The sequence below is a fragment of the Petaurus breviceps genome, unplaced genomic scaffold (genome assembly GCF_028583685.1).
Source record: "Petaurus breviceps papuanus isolate PSGF00001 unplaced genomic scaffold, PetGlider_PUasm1.0 90537, whole genome shotgun sequence".
Lineage (NCBI taxonomy): Eukaryota > Metazoa > Chordata > Mammalia > Diprotodontia > Petauridae > Petaurus > Petaurus breviceps.
This window is the reverse complement of record NW_027187271.1, coordinates 2,130,865-2,147,031: the sequence shown is the minus strand read 5'-3', so window position 1 is coordinate 2,147,031 and position 16,167 is coordinate 2,130,865. Positions and strand designations below refer to the sequence as shown.

Genomic DNA, 16,167 nt, shown 5'->3' with positions numbered 1-16,167 from the left:
TCCTTTTTTTTTTCCTTTATGAATATTTCTTTTGCAGGACTCCCTAATTGTCACTAATAAGGTTGATGAGAAAGGAGCAGAAGGTAACAAATACACAGAGAAAACTATAACAGTGGGGGGGGAGGGGGAAAGTCAACTAAAGTAACTTTCGAAAAGATTGTTTCCGCCCGGTTTCGAACCGGGGACCTTTCGCGTGTGAGGCGAACGTGATAACCACTACACTACGGAAACTAATTAGCTAACTCTGTTTTCCCTCAAGTCCTAAGAAGCTCACTTGTTCACTATCAGTTGCCCAAGATTAAAAGTAATATTGCCTTTAACTGCTTCCTAGGATGGTTTTTTTTTGCTTTCTTTTCTTTCTGTTTGTACTCTATGGTGCCTAGGATCCTCAGCCAAATTTCATCCCTGCTTTCGGGTCCATATCTCAATACATTTCAGGCTCGAAGTTCATTTCTTTGGAGTCTGAAATCTTGGGTGTTCTAAGTCCTCACACCTACCCCTTCACAAAGCTAAAGAGACCTTGGACCCCCAAGAGCCTTCAAAACTTTATGCCTTTTAAGTTCCACAGTCTTGCTCTTTTCAGACCGTCTCCTTCGCTGTGGTTCACTTTAGAAGCGGCTGACCTCCCCCAAAACTCCTCTTCTATGGAATCGTCCAGAGTCCTCCTAACCACAAAGTCCTCGGGCTAGAAAGACCGGAAGCTTGCAAGAACGCAGCCGCAGAACTTCTCTCTTCGTCTTCCTGTTCCCACACCTTCATTCCATTTCTGGTAACCGCTTGTTGGTTGGAGCTACCTAAGACCTCCGTGGGGGGCTCGAGTGGCAACGGCGCTCTCGAGGTTCGAAGACGCATCTACGGATGGCCTAGAGCGTCGTCCTTCCTATTCCCCTCCCCCCCAACTTGCGTGTTCCATTTCGGGGGGGAGGGGGGTATCCAATCAACTCGACGGCCCTGGCCTTCTTAAGTACCATAGAGGCCTGGATTTTTCTGTGCCCTCCTCCTCTTCCGCCTGGGGCGCCTACGGGAGCGCCGCTTTCTAGCCCACTTCCTGTTAGCTGAGCGCGCGAGAGCAGAAGAGAAGAGAGGGAGGGGGCGGAGCAGCCCAAGACAGAAGGAGCCAAGGAGCCCGGGGTGGAAGGAAATGGGCTTGAGAAGAGGCCGGAAGTAAAGCAAAGGATACAGGAAGTGAAGGGGAGGAGCTAGGGGTGAGGGGAGGGCATCATATGAGGAGGGGGAAGGGGAAGTTAGGTAGGATTTGCATTCAGAACCCAGACTGGGGAAACAGCCCGGGGGCGGGGGGGCCCGAAATAGTGCCATTTTTCCCTTCTGCAGCGTGGGAGTGGGGGTGGGGGTGGGTGGGAAGGGCTATTTATCAATTTGGCATGTAAATTAGAGCTCTCTTCTTGGGGCCATAAACTGTGTGTGCGCGCGCGAGCGCGTGTGCGCCACAGTGTGTGTTTGGGTCAGGGCACCTCTGTGGCCCCCGTTGGCAGTGGGGAAGAGAAAGGGGGCAGAAAGGGAGGTTGGTTGTAAAATAAAAAAGGAAGAATCTCCCTCTTCCCGACCTCACCTCCCTAGCCCTTGGCACATAACCGTCCCTGGTTGACTTGAGACTAAGATGGCTGCCGTTGCCATGGCACCCAACCCAGTCCAGACCCTCCAAGACGAGGCAGTATGTGCCATCTGCCTGGATTACTTTACAGATCCCGTGTCCATTGGCTGTGGGCACAACTTCTGCAGGGTGTGTGTGACCCAGTTGTGGGGTGGAGAGGATGAGGAGGAGAGGGAGGAGGAGGAAGATGAAGGGGAGGAAGAAGAGGTGGAGGCAGTAGGGGCCAGCGGTGGGTGGGACACCCCCATGCGAGAGGATGAGTACGAGGGGGACATGGAAGAAGAGGAGGTGGAGGAGGAAGAGGATGAGGAGTTCTGGACCAGCAGCATCAATGGCCCTACCTGGGACAACATGGATTATGTGTGGGATGAGGATGAAGAGGAAGATTTGGACTACTACCTGGGGGATGTGGAAGAGGAGCTGCGGGGTGAGGAGGAGGAAGAAGATGAAGATGAGGTGTTGGAAGAAGATGAAGAGGAAGAGCTAGAGCCAGCTACCCCTCCACCACCAGCCCCTGCTCCTAGGCGTAGATTCACCTGCCCCCAGTGTAGGAAGACTTTTCCCCGTAGGAGCTTTAGACCCAACCTACAGTTGGCGAACATGGTGCAGGTAATTCGGCAAATGCACCCAGCCCCACGGAGAGGAAGCCGGGGAAATGAGCAAGGTGTATGCCCCAAGCACCAAGAGGCTCTGAAGTTGTTCTGTGAGGTGGATGAAGAAGCTATCTGTGTGGTATGCCGAGAATCAAGAAACCACAAGCAGCACAGTGTGGTGCCATTGGAAGAAGTGGTGCAGGAGTACAAGGTGAGAATGAGGAAAGGACGCAGTCCTGGGGTGATAGGAAGGAAGCGGAGTTCAGGGAGGCGAGAGGAAGGTGACCGTGGCCTGTCCCTGCCAGATCTCATCCCAAATTCAACCTCATTACTCTCTTCATACTAGAGGAGAAAGATAAGGAAAGGCCTACCTAGAGAAATAGAGTAATAAAGAGAATTAGGGAATAAGCATTTATATAGTGTCTACTGTTGTGCTAAACACTTTACAAATATCTCATTTTATGCTCCCATTAATCTTATGAGGTACGTGTTTCACACAGGCAGAAACTAGGATTGGTTCACCTATTCAGAATATTCTGGGCACAATGTCAGATTACTAGGGAGCAGACTACTACTGCTTTATGCAGGTTACTTCATAGGTGCTTTTTTGTTTTTTTGGTAACCAAAGAAAACCGTGGTCCTGACAGAGTGATCCAGAGACCTTTGCTCCTAGAGACAGTCAGAGAGAGTTCTAGAAATTTAGGAGAAAAACAAATTGGGGAAACATTTTAGACTAAAAGTTAGCTGATAACTTCATCTGTCAGGTGTAAATCTGGACTAATGAGGGTGGGGTGCTCCTCAGACCCACATGTACTTCATTCTCTGGCTTTGCTGACCTGTTTCATTTAAACTGATTGTTTATACTGTGAAGCAGGAGACACAATGTTAGCACTCTTACTGCTTCAACAATGGTTTTTTTCTGGGTGGCTTCTGATTGAGATCCCACCTTTGAATTCTGATTATAGATTGGTTGACACATCATTTATTTCTGGGCCTGGCTGTGTTGTTGAACTTGGCAACGAAGAATTAATTGTATAATAGAATGTATTTACATTGAAGGCAAGTTGGCTTTATCTAATTCACAGCATCACGATCCCTGCACCTCATCCAGAATTGTAAACTGTCTGTGAGGGATTAAGTAATTTTTCTTTTTCCTTTGTATGTCCCATACTACTATGAACTGGGCTTTCTATAATGGTATGTAAAATTAATGCCATTAGTATTGATGTTGGTTGTGAGAATAAATTTGGTACTTGCTTATTCTCTCCAGGCAAACCTCCCAGCAGAATCCTAGACCTGAATTTGAATTAAATTGGCATGGTTTTTTTTTTTTAGTTTCTTTATTTGTAGAAACTTGTACTAAATACTGTATCGGAGTTTGGTTGGAGGAGGAAAGAGAAGGATGCAAAAGACAACACATGATCCTTGCCCTTGACAGTCTTTGTTCCATCAATTAGAATACCATATTGACAGTTAGGAGCTTATAAAGGTAGTTATAACAGATTGATGATTATGAATTATTCACTTACTGTAATTATTTGAAATTACTGCATCAAAAGTTGTAAATGAAATTCCACTACTGAGAAAAATGCTTTACTTTCTTCATAGAATCTTCATTCTCTTTGCCTTTGATGACCACTAGCAGAGTTTACAAGTACTATTGAATAACCACTGGGATACTAAGGCAGAGGAGAGAGAAGAGGGGAGGAAAAACATGAGAGTAGAAGATTGATAGAGGATAAATACATATAATTTGGCAGGGGTTGTGCTATCAGTGCATATTCATTGGCTTTACCCATATGTGCTTGTCCTGGCCATGTAATAACGGTTTTTAAAGAAAAAAAATATACCTTCTGTTAAATTGTTCACAAAGCATTTCTCATTTAGTCATCGTGAAAGTGAAAACTGGAGAGCTAAACTGGATCTGACTTCCTAACTCTTGTTCAGAAATTACCCTTCCTTTCCTTTTACTCCTAATTTTAAATAACTCAAAATAAATCCCCATTAAAAATAAGCTGTAAACCTAAAGCTTGGCAGCCTTTTTAAAAGGTCTTTTCCCTTTCTTTTAAAAGGGCTTTTCCCTTTCTTTCTGGAATGGTGGAAGGAAATGTGGTATATTTGTGTAGGCTGCTGACTTTCTTAAAAGAGCAGAGAAGCCATATGATTCCAATGGTGATAAAGACTGTAGATTTCCAACCCTGTATAAAGCTAAAAGTTCCAGTGGTTTGATAAAGAAAAGGAATGAGAGGTAAATGTGCATACAGAACACTGCCCTTTTTGCCCATTTGTGGAGAGTATTTTTTTCATTGCTCATAAAGGAAGATAGATGAGTATTCTATCCAGTTATATACTCATTACAACTAGTTGAAAAAGTCAACAATGGTTGTCCCATTCTTACCATTCACATGTGACAGGCCAAGCTGCAAGGTCATGTGGAACCATTGAGGAAGCACCTGGAAACTGTGCAGAAACTGAAGGCCAAGGAAGAGAGGAGGGTCACGGAACTCAAGGCAGGTGGATGGGATTGGGAAGGTGGGCACAGTCCAAAGCAAGAGTCCTTTATCTGGAGAGGATAGGTAGAGGCAGAGTAAAAAGCAGCCAGATACCGGTATGATGAAGGGAATGGAAAAGGGGGAAAGGGGCCTATAGTGGGAGATGGAGTGAAGTGGAGACCAGGGACCAGATGCTGAAATCTTTGGAGGAGAATAGGAGTTCTGTGCAGGAAGTGTGATACCAGGAGAGTCTTTGTGAGAAAAGTGGGGAAGAGTGATTAGAGAAGAGAAAGAGCAATAAAAAAAAAAATCTAAGGGGTGGAAGGGGTATTGGAGATCATCTGGTCCAGCTCACCTGTTTTACTAATGAGGAAATTGAGGTTCAAGGAAATTGAATGACTGACTTTCCCTTAGTCACAAATATGGTAGTAACAGAACTGGGATGAGAAACCAGGGTCTCTAAACTCTTTAGTGAGTACTCTTTCACATGTTACTTAGAACAAGAAACCTTAGATTTGGTGTCCCATGGAGAGGGCCAGGGATAAGGGAAAGTAGTAAAAGTGAACTCTTGGTATATGGATGGCCAAGTGACCCCCCCGTCCCTTTTTGTCCCTCCTAGAGTCAGATGAAGACAGAGCTGGCAGCAGTAGCATCAGAATTTGGAAGATTGGCACGGTTCCTGGCTGATGAACAAGCCGGGCTAGAACGGCGCTTACGAGAACAGCATGAAGCCCAGTTAGGACGAGCAGGAGCTGCAGCAGGGCGCCTAGGGGAGCAAGCGACACAACTGAGTCGACTGCTGGCAGAGGCACAAGAGCGAAGCCAACAGGGGGGACTTCGGCTGCTCAAGGTGAGAGCAACCTCAGATTCTATTCCATGTCTAGCTGCCTGTGCCCTTGTTCTATTCATTCCCAACTCTTCTAATCACTGCTGGTCTTTCCTCAGTCAATCAACATTTACCAAGAAACTATTAATTGTAATCTTTCACATGTATTTATTCATCACTCACTGTCAGCAAAGTGCAGAGAATAACAGAGTCATGGTCCTTGCCCTCAGGTAGCTTTCAGTCTTAGTTAGAAAGAGGAGACATTTATAAATGTTTATGTGGTCGCATAGTAAATTCTATAGGAATTCAGAGCAGCACGAGATTTGGTCCTGGATGGTTCATATTCTGTAGTTCATTATTAAAATGACCTTGAATTACTTTACAGATCCTGTGTCCATTGGCTATGGACACAACTTTTTTTTTTTTAAGCAATTGGGGTTAAGTAACTTGCTCAGGGTTACACGGCCAGGTGTTTCTGGGTGGGTGCTAAGTGTCTGAGCCCTGATTTGATCCCAGGTCATCCCGACTCTGGGGCCGGTGCTCTTACTTGCTGCACTACCTGGCCGCCCCAATGTGGGCACAACTTCTGCAGGGTGTGTGTGACCCAGTTGTGGGGTGGAGAGGATGAGGAGGAAAAGGAGGAGAAGGAAGATGAAGGGGAGGAAGAAGAGGTGGACCTAATCTGTGTGAATCCATAGAATCACGGAATTTCATAGTTGGAAGGGACTTCAGTGTCCATCTTCAATGTCCAGTACTTGACCAAAAATCCCCTCTATGATATACCTGACATTTAGCCTTTGCCTGAAGGCCTCCAGTGAGAGGACAGCTACTACCCACTGTGGTAGTCCATTCTACTCTTGTATAGTCCAAATTGCTAGATAGTTTTTCCTTACCTCAAGCCCAAATATCCGTCTTTGCAACTTCCTCCTATACATCCTAGTTCTTTTCTCTGTAGACAAAAAGAGCAATTCTAATCCCTTTTTTTATCCAATAGCCTTTCAAACACTTAAAGACAGCTATCATGGCTCCTCTGAGTTCTCTGTTTTCCAGGTTAAACATCCCCCTTGTCTGTAACTGAACCTCATATAGTATAAATTTAGGGCCCTATTCCATTTAATTAGATCACCTAGAAATGACTGGTTTGTGCTAAAAAGTATTCAAAAAAGACACATTTGTACATTAGAATTTTAAGTTTCAAAATTGTGAAATATATCTGGCACAAGAACTTGGACTGGTAATCTGCATAGCCCTACTTTCTTGACGGATATGTCTTTTCAGAAAAATTTTGTTAAAAAGCAATATGGTAAAAGAGAACAGAAGGAGTTATTCCATAAGAAGAGTTTCTTTGAGGTCATACTAGAATTCATAGGAATCGAACTTTTTCACGTTAGTAGGTATATGTAAGGACTGTCTGTGTAACTACAGTTTGGCAGATGGAAACTACTCAAGTGCAAAGAACAATTTCAGTTCACAGATATATATCGAATCCTTGTTGTCTGCCGCGCACTGCACTCTAGGTTCTGTTGGGGATAAAAAGAAAAATAAAACATAATCTCATCCTCAGATATGGAAATAGTGGAAGTAGTGGCCTCGTAGAGGGAATAAGACATGTTTCCAAGGAAATAAGATAGAAAAATAGAGGGTAAAAATTCATGAAAGGTGGATAAAGAAAAAGGTGTGATCAGAGTTCAAAAAAAGACAGGGTCATTACTGGTAAAGCAGAATTAGGAAAGGTTTTAGGGAAGAAGTGACTTGTAAAGCTGACTTTGAAGGATGGGTAGGATTCTCAATGGTTGGCATGTAGAAGATATTCCACAGGTGTAGAAATGAAAAAATACAGGGCATGTTTAGGTAATAGCTGTAGTCCATTTTGATTGAATCAAGTATGTGAAATAAAATTAGAACCAGATGGTTCACATCAAGTGAAGAAGTCTAAACTGAATCCATTGTATCAGGAAGCTGCAGAACATTTGTGAGCAGAGGGGGTCACACAGGACCTGAAGTAGAGAGACTGATCTGGCTTCATTGCATGAAATGCATTGGAGAAGGGAGAGACTAGTTTAGAGGCTGTTTTAATAGCATAAATGAAAAATAATGAAAGCCTGGATCAGAGATAGTAGAGTGGAGACAGTGTAGGACATTGTATGTAGGATTGTATGTAGGACAGTGACTCCAGAAGCAAAACTGATTAGGTGGGTACCTGGATGAAGAGGAAGAGTGAGGAGTCAAAAATTACTGGAAGATTCCAAGAGGCCCTCTCTGACCCCTCCATGGTGGCATAGCTGACAGGCATAGGTCATTTGAGTAGTAGTTCTGGAGGAAAATTAAGCTCTCCTTTAAGACAGGCTGTATGAATTGGCAGAAGAACATCAAACAGATCTTGGTCCCTCAGGGCAACTGAGGCCTAGACCCAAGTTTGAGAAGTCATTAAATGGAAATGATATTTGAAACCATGGGAGGAAAGGAGGGTGGATGGGCCTCCTTTATTCATCAATGCCTTTCTTTTATTCCTCCAAGAAGCACTTATATTGGTTCATTGATTCCCCCATTCAAGTTTTTGCTGCCACTTCTTTCTGTCTTAGTTATCTAATGTTTATTTCTTGAATATTAGGCTTTTCAAGGTACTTACCATGTCAAGTTACACTTCACTTGCCAGCCATGGAGCCATTAAAGCTCCATGAATGAAAAAGATTCCCCTTTGTCTGACCTTCAACAACTTTGTCTCTGGTTTTCCTGCACTGACCTTTATTCAGGGCCAGCCTCTGCCAGACTGTAGGATCCTGGGTCAGTCACGTACTTTTCAGTTCTGTAGGCAGCTCACTCAAAATGCAAGTTGCAGAACCATTGCTCATCTGCATTAGTACAAGGAGTTTGCTCAGTAGTCATTGTCTACACATAAGATGTGAAACTTGCAACCCAGGGCATGGCCTGAATCAGATTAAAGTGTAATTGGGAAATGTTTAACAAAATAAAAATACCATACAACATAGATAATGTTTGTTGTGGTTTTCTAAGTCAGTGTGTGGCCCATAGGGAGTTTGGTATACAATGAAATCGCAGGTCTGGTCCACAAAAAGAGCAGTATGGTATTAATTAAAGGTAGGAATGCTGGGTTTAAGATAAGACCTCTGTTTGAGTCCTGACTCGGACTAACCAGCTACATGGCCATAGGTTAGCTCATCTCTGAGCTCGTTTCCTAATCCTATAAAATTTATATAATCGCTATATTTGTCACTTTACAGAATTCCTCTTACAAAAGTGTTTTATATTAAAGCTAGAAAGTGCTATATAAATACATACTGATTGTGGTGTAAAGTTATCTACAGCTTTCAGATTCTTTTGTCTGGAAAGGCTTCATGGATGAGATGGAACTGGAGCTATTTGTGAAGAATAGCTAGGATTTACATAAGTAGAGATGGAGAAAGAGGACATATTAGGCATGGATGACAATAAGAGCAATAGATGAGGCAGGAATGAGTTTATTGGGGGTAACAGTGAATAAATTAGCCTGATTGATGCCAAAAGTGGCCTGTCGAAGTCGTTTTTAAATATAATTGGATAGGACCTGATTATGAAAGACTTTGAAAGCTGTATGGAATCAGAATTTTGAGGCTAGAATGGATTTGAAGATTATCTAGTTCAAATCTCCGTTCCCTCTTTTTTTAAACAGATAATCACTGGATACTGTGGGAGATTAAACAGTTTACCCATAGTTAGTGGCAGAGTTTGAACCCAGGGTCTCTTGGCTTAGTTTCTTGTTCCTTTATAGTCCTCAGTACTCATACCATAATAGGCTACTGTAGGATCTTGAATAGGCTAGTGACGTGATAAAGATGGTATTTTAGGAAGATTAGTGTTTTGCTACATAGAATGAACTGAATTGGTGAAAGACTGACTACAGAGACCAGCTACAAGTCTTTTATAGTAATCCTAGACCTCAGAGCCTAGATTAGGGCAGGAACAGTGAGAATGAAGTATAATGGAGTGTTATACTCAGGAGTCTGAAAGGTATTTTTAAAAAAAGAGAGCATGGGAGACTTCCCACACATTGACTCTAGGGATAGTAGGAGAGGGAAGGATCCAGTATGAGTTCAATGATTTGACACTCTCTTGTTCTCCCTTCTTCTTAAAATAAGTTTTAGTGATAGATTTTTTTTGTTTTTACATCATAGTTATTTCCCAAAATACACTTCTTCCTTATTGATCGATCCCTATAACAAAGAAAAGCAGTCCTAAAACAGCTGACATAGGAACCAAATTGGACAAAACATGTAGCAATCCAGACCTGTTCTCCCCTATGTCTCCTGAAAAAGACAGTCATAGGATCATAGATTCAAAGGCCAGGGACCTTAGAGGTCATCTAATCCAACCCTGATTTTCACAAATGAGGAGTTGAGAGAGGCTAAGTGACTTGCTTGTGGTCAAAAAGCTGTTAGCGGGTCTGGGATTTGAACCCTGGTCCTTTGGTTCCAAATTCAGTGCTTTTCCCACTGTAACATGATGCCTACTTAAGTTTCATTATTGGTTTTCCAGAACTAAGATTGATCATTACAATAATAGAGAATTTGGCTTCCTTTCAGTGTTCTTTTTGTTTACATTATTGTTGTCATTAGGTATATTTGGCATGTCTTCATACAAGTCTTTCTTTTAATTTGTTGCTTCTTACTGAGCCAATAAAATTCCCTTATATCCATATACCATTAACTTGATTTCCAGTTTTCTAATACTACAAAAAGTGCTGCTTGTGCCCGGTAGTGAAATCCCTATGTTCCTCTCATCTCCATTCTCCCTCCTTCATCTTTCATCTTGTTCTTTTCCTCCTGTCTTACTACTTTTTCTTGATCTCTTCATCTTCTTTCTATCCTCTCCTCCATATGGATGTCCCAAAGGTTCTCACCTGAGCTCTTCTCTCTTTCCCTTGTCAGTTTCACTCTTGCCTATGACTTCAGTTATCTTTTCTATGTAAGTGACTCCCAAACCCATATATTCACATTTTTCTAATTTCCTTCCTGACTTTTCTCTCTTCACCAGGCCTTCATTTCTAGCAGCCTCCTGGGCAATCCTAGCTATTGATACCTGAAACTCAATATTGAGTTTAAAATTGAACTTGTAATCAATCCCCTCTTCCCATCCTGTGCCCAGTTTTCTGATTTCCTTTTGATGGCCCTACCTCTCTTCTTATCAGCCAGGCTGGAAGCCTTGGAATGGTCTTTGACTCTTGACTCTCACTTACTCTCAGGCAGTCACCAAATGCTGGAGTTCTACCTCCATGTACTTATCCTACCTTACCCTCTTCTCCATCCTGTTGCTCACATTTCAGCCCCTCTGGCTTGGACTGTTTATTGTAATAGTATTTCTGTCTGGTGGCCTTGCTTCTAGTTCCTCCCTCCTCCAGTAAACCCTTTGCACAGCTTCCTAATACTCAGGTCTTAACCACGTTACTCCCCTTCTCAGGAACATTTGAAGGCTTTTTGTTGCTTGTAGGATAAACTACAGACACTTTAGTTTACTTATAGCACTCCACAGTCTGGCCATAATCTTTTTCCAGCTTTATTTCACATTTACTCCACTTCACATAATCTGTAGTCCAGAGAAACATGGTAGCTGTCCTCCAGTCTTATCCTGCCCCTTTTTTTCCCTCGATGTATTTGCATAGGCCATCCTCCAAATCTAGAATGTACTCCATCTGCCTATTGAAATCATTCTCTTCCCTCAAGGTCCAGTTCAGTTGCCACATCCTCCATGCTTTCTCTCACCTCCACCTTTCCTCCCTTCTACTTGTACTTTTCCTCCTCAGCTAAAAGTAAGCGCTCTTCACATTTTTCTTATGTACTTTGTCTGGGTCTCTCCCATATATTCTACTTTGCATTATGCATAGTTGTATAAGTATTTTATCTTTCCTCCCCTCTCATAGTAAACTCTTTTGAGGGCAGGGTTATGTTCTTTTTTATCTTTGTATTTATACATAGCAACTACTTAATAATTATTTAATTGAGTAAAATCTAGGATCCACAAGAGTGATGGTACTTTTTGACAGAAATAAATATACTGAATGAATAATAGAGGCAGAAGGAAGAAAAATGATTAAAAGAGATTTAAGGTTTAGCAAAAAAGGAAGACAGCAATATCACAAAAGCCAAGGAAAGAGAGTTTAAAGAAGTGTCATCAGTGTAAAAGTCAAGTTAGAATGGCATTTGAACTTCCCAAGGAAGGTCATTAGTGGCATCAGAATAGTTCCAATAAATGTGTGGGAACAGAAGCTAGAGGACCAAGTTCAGAAGTAAGAATGTCGTATGTGGATCCAGTAGATGCCGACCCCATGATTGAGGAGTTGGGCAAAGAAGGGAAAGATGAAGAATAACTGGGGCGACTAAAAGGCACAAAGGAAAGAATATAGAAAAGGAGAGAATAAAGATATTAGAAAGGAGTAGTGGGCATTGAAAGGAAATGGGAATGTCGCATTTAGACAGAAAAGGGAGCTTCCTTTGAGAAGGGGAGAAAGTGTGACTTGTTAAGTATATGGATATTTTCCCTTAATCTCCTTTCAGGATTAGATTAGCTAATTTCCAAGGCCCCATTCATCCCTGACATTCTGTAATATATTGAGCTAAGTATGGTAGTACAGAGGGGAGGAACACTTATCCGATAAACACTGTAATTCAAGGGTTGAACTTTTCGGTCATCCACTAAGTGAGGGTGGACAATTGGAAGTTCAAAGGGAAATACCTGAAGTAACTACTTTGGGAAGTATATTAGAGAATCAGAGATTTAGAAAAGAATTGCCAGAGAAATAGATAAAAAGGTCTAGACATAAGGACACTTAACTAGGACCAAATCTTAAAGGTTGTGTTACTTTTAGCAATTTTCCTTGACCTGAGAGCATACAAATGGAATGATGATACAGGTTGGGAGTCATAGATTATCAGAAAAGGTGGGAGAAGAGAGAATATAAGAGACACTGTTAGTAACTGTTAGTTACCTCTTTTTTGTCCTAAAACAGCTTTTTTCTAATCCCTCAGCATATCTCTGAGCTACTTTCCCCCCCAAACAGTCAGTATATACTTAGGTATGGATTATTAAAATGAATTTGCATTCCATAATATAATTAGGAAGATAAACCCACTGTTGTTAGGAGGAAAATCATAAAACACTCTAAAGCTAATAGAAATGATACATTGGAGTTGTATCTTTTGGATTATACCCGTTACCACTCTCCTATATTATTGTAGATTTTAAAGGGATGGTTGTAATTGTTTTCTTTCCAATGTAGTAAAAAGACTGGGATGTTTCAACCTGAAGAGAATGAAGCCAGAGTTATTATGGAAACTGAATAGTGGACATGAACGTTTGAGGGCTTATTGTCAGAATAAGAAGGAATAGAATTAAATTTTCAGGAGGTGGGATATTAAGTCAGACTTGAGAAGAATATCCAAACTGTAAGACCATGGACCAAGCATCCAAGATAGGAAGTAACATTGATTTTTTTAGGGTCCCTTAAAGATGTAAAAGACACTCAGTGAATGGTATAACATGGGTTGAGTAACTGGAGGTATAGGGGGTTGGAGGAGATGAATTAAAACTCCTTCATTTTCTCAAATGTCCCCAAACCTTGCCCTTCTATTCCGGGCTAGAGATCTTAGGCAATAAGGAAACCAACTGTGAAGGGCTGACTTTATCTTTCTTTCCCCTTCCTTACCCCCACTTTTTGTCTCTATTATTCCCAGGACATCAAGGACACTTTTAACAGGTGAGTTTCTATCCCTTAAAACCCTGAATTCCACAGAATACAGATTTTAACTGGGACCAAGGCATCTGGTTTCCTTGGCCCTGACTCTTACATACCCTGTCAATCCTGACCAGGTATCTGGATCTTCCCTTATCCCCCTCCCTGGACCCACACATTTTGTCCCCAGCCCCTGAATCCTTGTCTTCCTTTCTCAGGACCCAAATGTTTATCTCCCAGCCCCCAGTTCTCCTCCCCTATCTTCTCCTCTCCCTTCTGGGACTTTAGTGTCCCATGTGTACCAACCTCTAATCCTCTCCCAGGTGTGAGGAGGTACAGCTGCAACCTCCAGAGATCTGGTCCCCAGATCCCAGCCATCCCCACAGTCATGACTTCTTGAAAGATGCCATTGTGAGAAAGATGAGCCGGATGTTCTGTGAGGCTGCCAGAGGTACAGAGAATTCACAAATCACCTTCCCTCATTGATCCCTGGACAATCTAGAGCCAGAGTTTGGGGAAAATGTGTGTATATTGATAGAATAGAAGGGAAGATACATGGATGATCTTTGAATTTGAATGTAGGCTAAGACCTAAGGGTCCTAGAAAAATGGTTTGAAGTTGGGGGATAGAACTTGGGGGCAGGAGTATTGGTTCTTTGAAGGGGAGCAACAATCTTGAGTCAAGACACCTAGATATGGGAAAGGGGAAAGAAATGGGATTGAACCAAGTGAACTTCAAAACCTCTCCTTTCATTCTCATTCCAGTGGACCTGACTCTGGATCCTGACACTGCTCATCCAGCCTTAGCCCTGTCACCAGACCGACGTGCGGTCCGTCTGGCAGAGCGGCGCCAGGAACTCCCTGACCACCCCAAACGATTTTCAGCTGAATGCTGTGTGCTGGGTGCCCAGGGCTTCCGCTCTGGTCGCCACTATTGGGAAGTGGAAGTTGGGGGGCGGCGTGGCTGGGCTGTAGGGGCTGCTCGTGAATCAACTCATCACAAGGAGAAGGGACCAGCAGGAGGGTCTGGGGGTGGTAGTGGGGATGCCACACCATCCCGCCACCACCATCGCCGCAGAAGGCCCCATTTGCCCCAGCAGCCAATGTTTCAAAGGGAGGTGTGGTGTGTGGGCACCAATGGGAAGCGCTACCAAGCACAGAGCTCAACTGAGCAGACACCTTTGAGCCCTGGTGACAAGCCACACCGATTAGGGATATACCTGGACTATGAGGCAGGACAGCTGGGCTTCTATAATGCTGAGACTCTGGGACATGTACATACCTTCTCAGCTGCCTTTCTGGGTGAGCAGGTCTTCCCCTTTTTCCGGGTGATTTCCAAGGGCACCCGAATCAAACTCTGCCCCTGAAGCATCCCAGTGCTCATTCCCCCTCTCCCAAACTTCCCTTATCTTGATAGGGGTTAAGGGTGGGTCCTCAAGCTGGGGAGGTTAGTTCTCTTCTAACAACACTATTGTCTCCTAGGTTCCCACCTCTGGTTTTCATTCTCCTACCTTCTCTGTCCTGTCATCCTTGTCTATAGTTGGGTATGGGTTCCTGAAAGGGAAAAAAATCAACAGTCTGCTTCCTTCCCCCCTCCCCCCCATTTTCTGCTCTCCTCTCCAGTTCTACCAATTCCACTTGTCTACACAATTGAGTTTTATTTAGGGAGGGGAACATTTGAGGTTTTTTTTTTTTTAATGGGATGAGACCCTTCCCCTCTACACCTGCTATCTATAGCTGAGGGGGATATATGGGGAGGTTGGGTCTCTAAGGTTCTCTCAGATCAGAACCATAATGGTCATCACCCTCATTTTTTTTTTTTCCACCTTAGCTGTCTCTGCCTTCTCCTCTCCTCATCCTGTTCTCCTGCTCACTTACCTCTCAGTTCCATTTCCCAAAGGGGAGTTTGTCACCAAAAATGTGACTCTGGTGTTCTCAGGCCCAGATTCCCCTTCCCCCTCCTGTTTGCGGTCCACCAGGGGAGGTAGGGATCGGTTTGATCCTTTGAGAAGAGTCTCGGGCATAGTCTTTATTTTTCTAGAACCCTTCCAATTTGGGGGCTTGCTTATTCCAAGTTGTGGTAACCCCCCCCCTCCCTATTTCTCAGCCTCCTGCCTTTCTCTTTACTGCTTGTTGGCTAAGGTTGGTTTGGGGGGAAATTGAGGGGTGGGAGTGGAATGGTGTGTAGAAATGGACAATAAAAGTTTACTGTTTTATCAGTTTCAGTGAGTATAGTTTTACTTTGGTAGCTTCTGGGAGAAGATGCTGCCTAATTGGCTTAATTTCTTAATGCTTTCCCTTCTACCTTCCATCCCATTCACCCCTTCTACCTTGCCATTAGTTAGGCCCTTCCAGTGAATGGAGTGCCCCTCTGCATGAAGTAGGGACACATGGAAGTAACTGGAGGAAACTGAGCTGTCATACATGGGTAACAAGTTTTAGGGAGGTGGTTCCACCCTACAAAGATCCCTTTCTCATTACTTGGATCTTTGATTCTTTGGATCTTTTCCTCCTTTATCAGGTTCCACCTTGATTTTTCTCTTACATCACATCTGCTTTCCTGCTTATTTTCCTATCCTCATTTTTACCTTACAGTCCCATATTGTCCAGATAATATAATTCTCTATACCTGCCTCACACATAACAACCTTCATCTTCTCAACCCCTTTAAATGGGGATCTTTCTTACCCCTTCCCCTGCAGGCTCTCCATTCTTTTTGGTGCCTCTCCTTTTGCTGCTGTTTCCTACCCAGTCATCTTAACCATTTAAACAACTTATCTTCCCCTTATGCTTAGGATTTTACTCCACTTAGCCCATTAAGACATCTAGGAATCACCTCCCACTCTGCTTTAACACGTACAGAACTGGATTAACACACCCAATAACTAAGGAAATAAGCCATAAGGAAGACACAATTCACAA

The 16,167-nt window shown here is 43.1% G+C and overlaps 1 protein-coding gene and 1 non-coding gene across 2 annotated transcripts; one reads left to right on the top strand and one right to left on the bottom strand.

Moving 5' to 3' along the window:
- Positions 1-23: 23 nt before the first annotated feature.
- TRIM41 (tripartite motif containing 41) lies at positions 24-15,467 on the top strand. Its single transcript, XM_069063310.1, has 6 exons — positions 24-2,416; positions 4,620-4,715; positions 5,317-5,547; positions 13,248-13,270; positions 13,570-13,697; positions 14,011-15,467. The coding sequence occupies exons 1-6, from the start codon at positions 1,619-1,621 to the stop codon at positions 14,610-14,612; spliced, it is 1,878 nt and encodes a 625-aa protein (XP_068919411.1). The 5' UTR covers positions 24-1,618; the 3' UTR covers positions 14,613-15,467.
- On the bottom strand, positions 159-231 carry TRNAV-CAC (transfer RNA valine (anticodon CAC)). Its single transcript has one exon. It is a non-coding gene; the product is annotated as a tRNA-Val (tRNA).
- Positions 15,468-16,167: the final 700 nt, after the last annotated feature.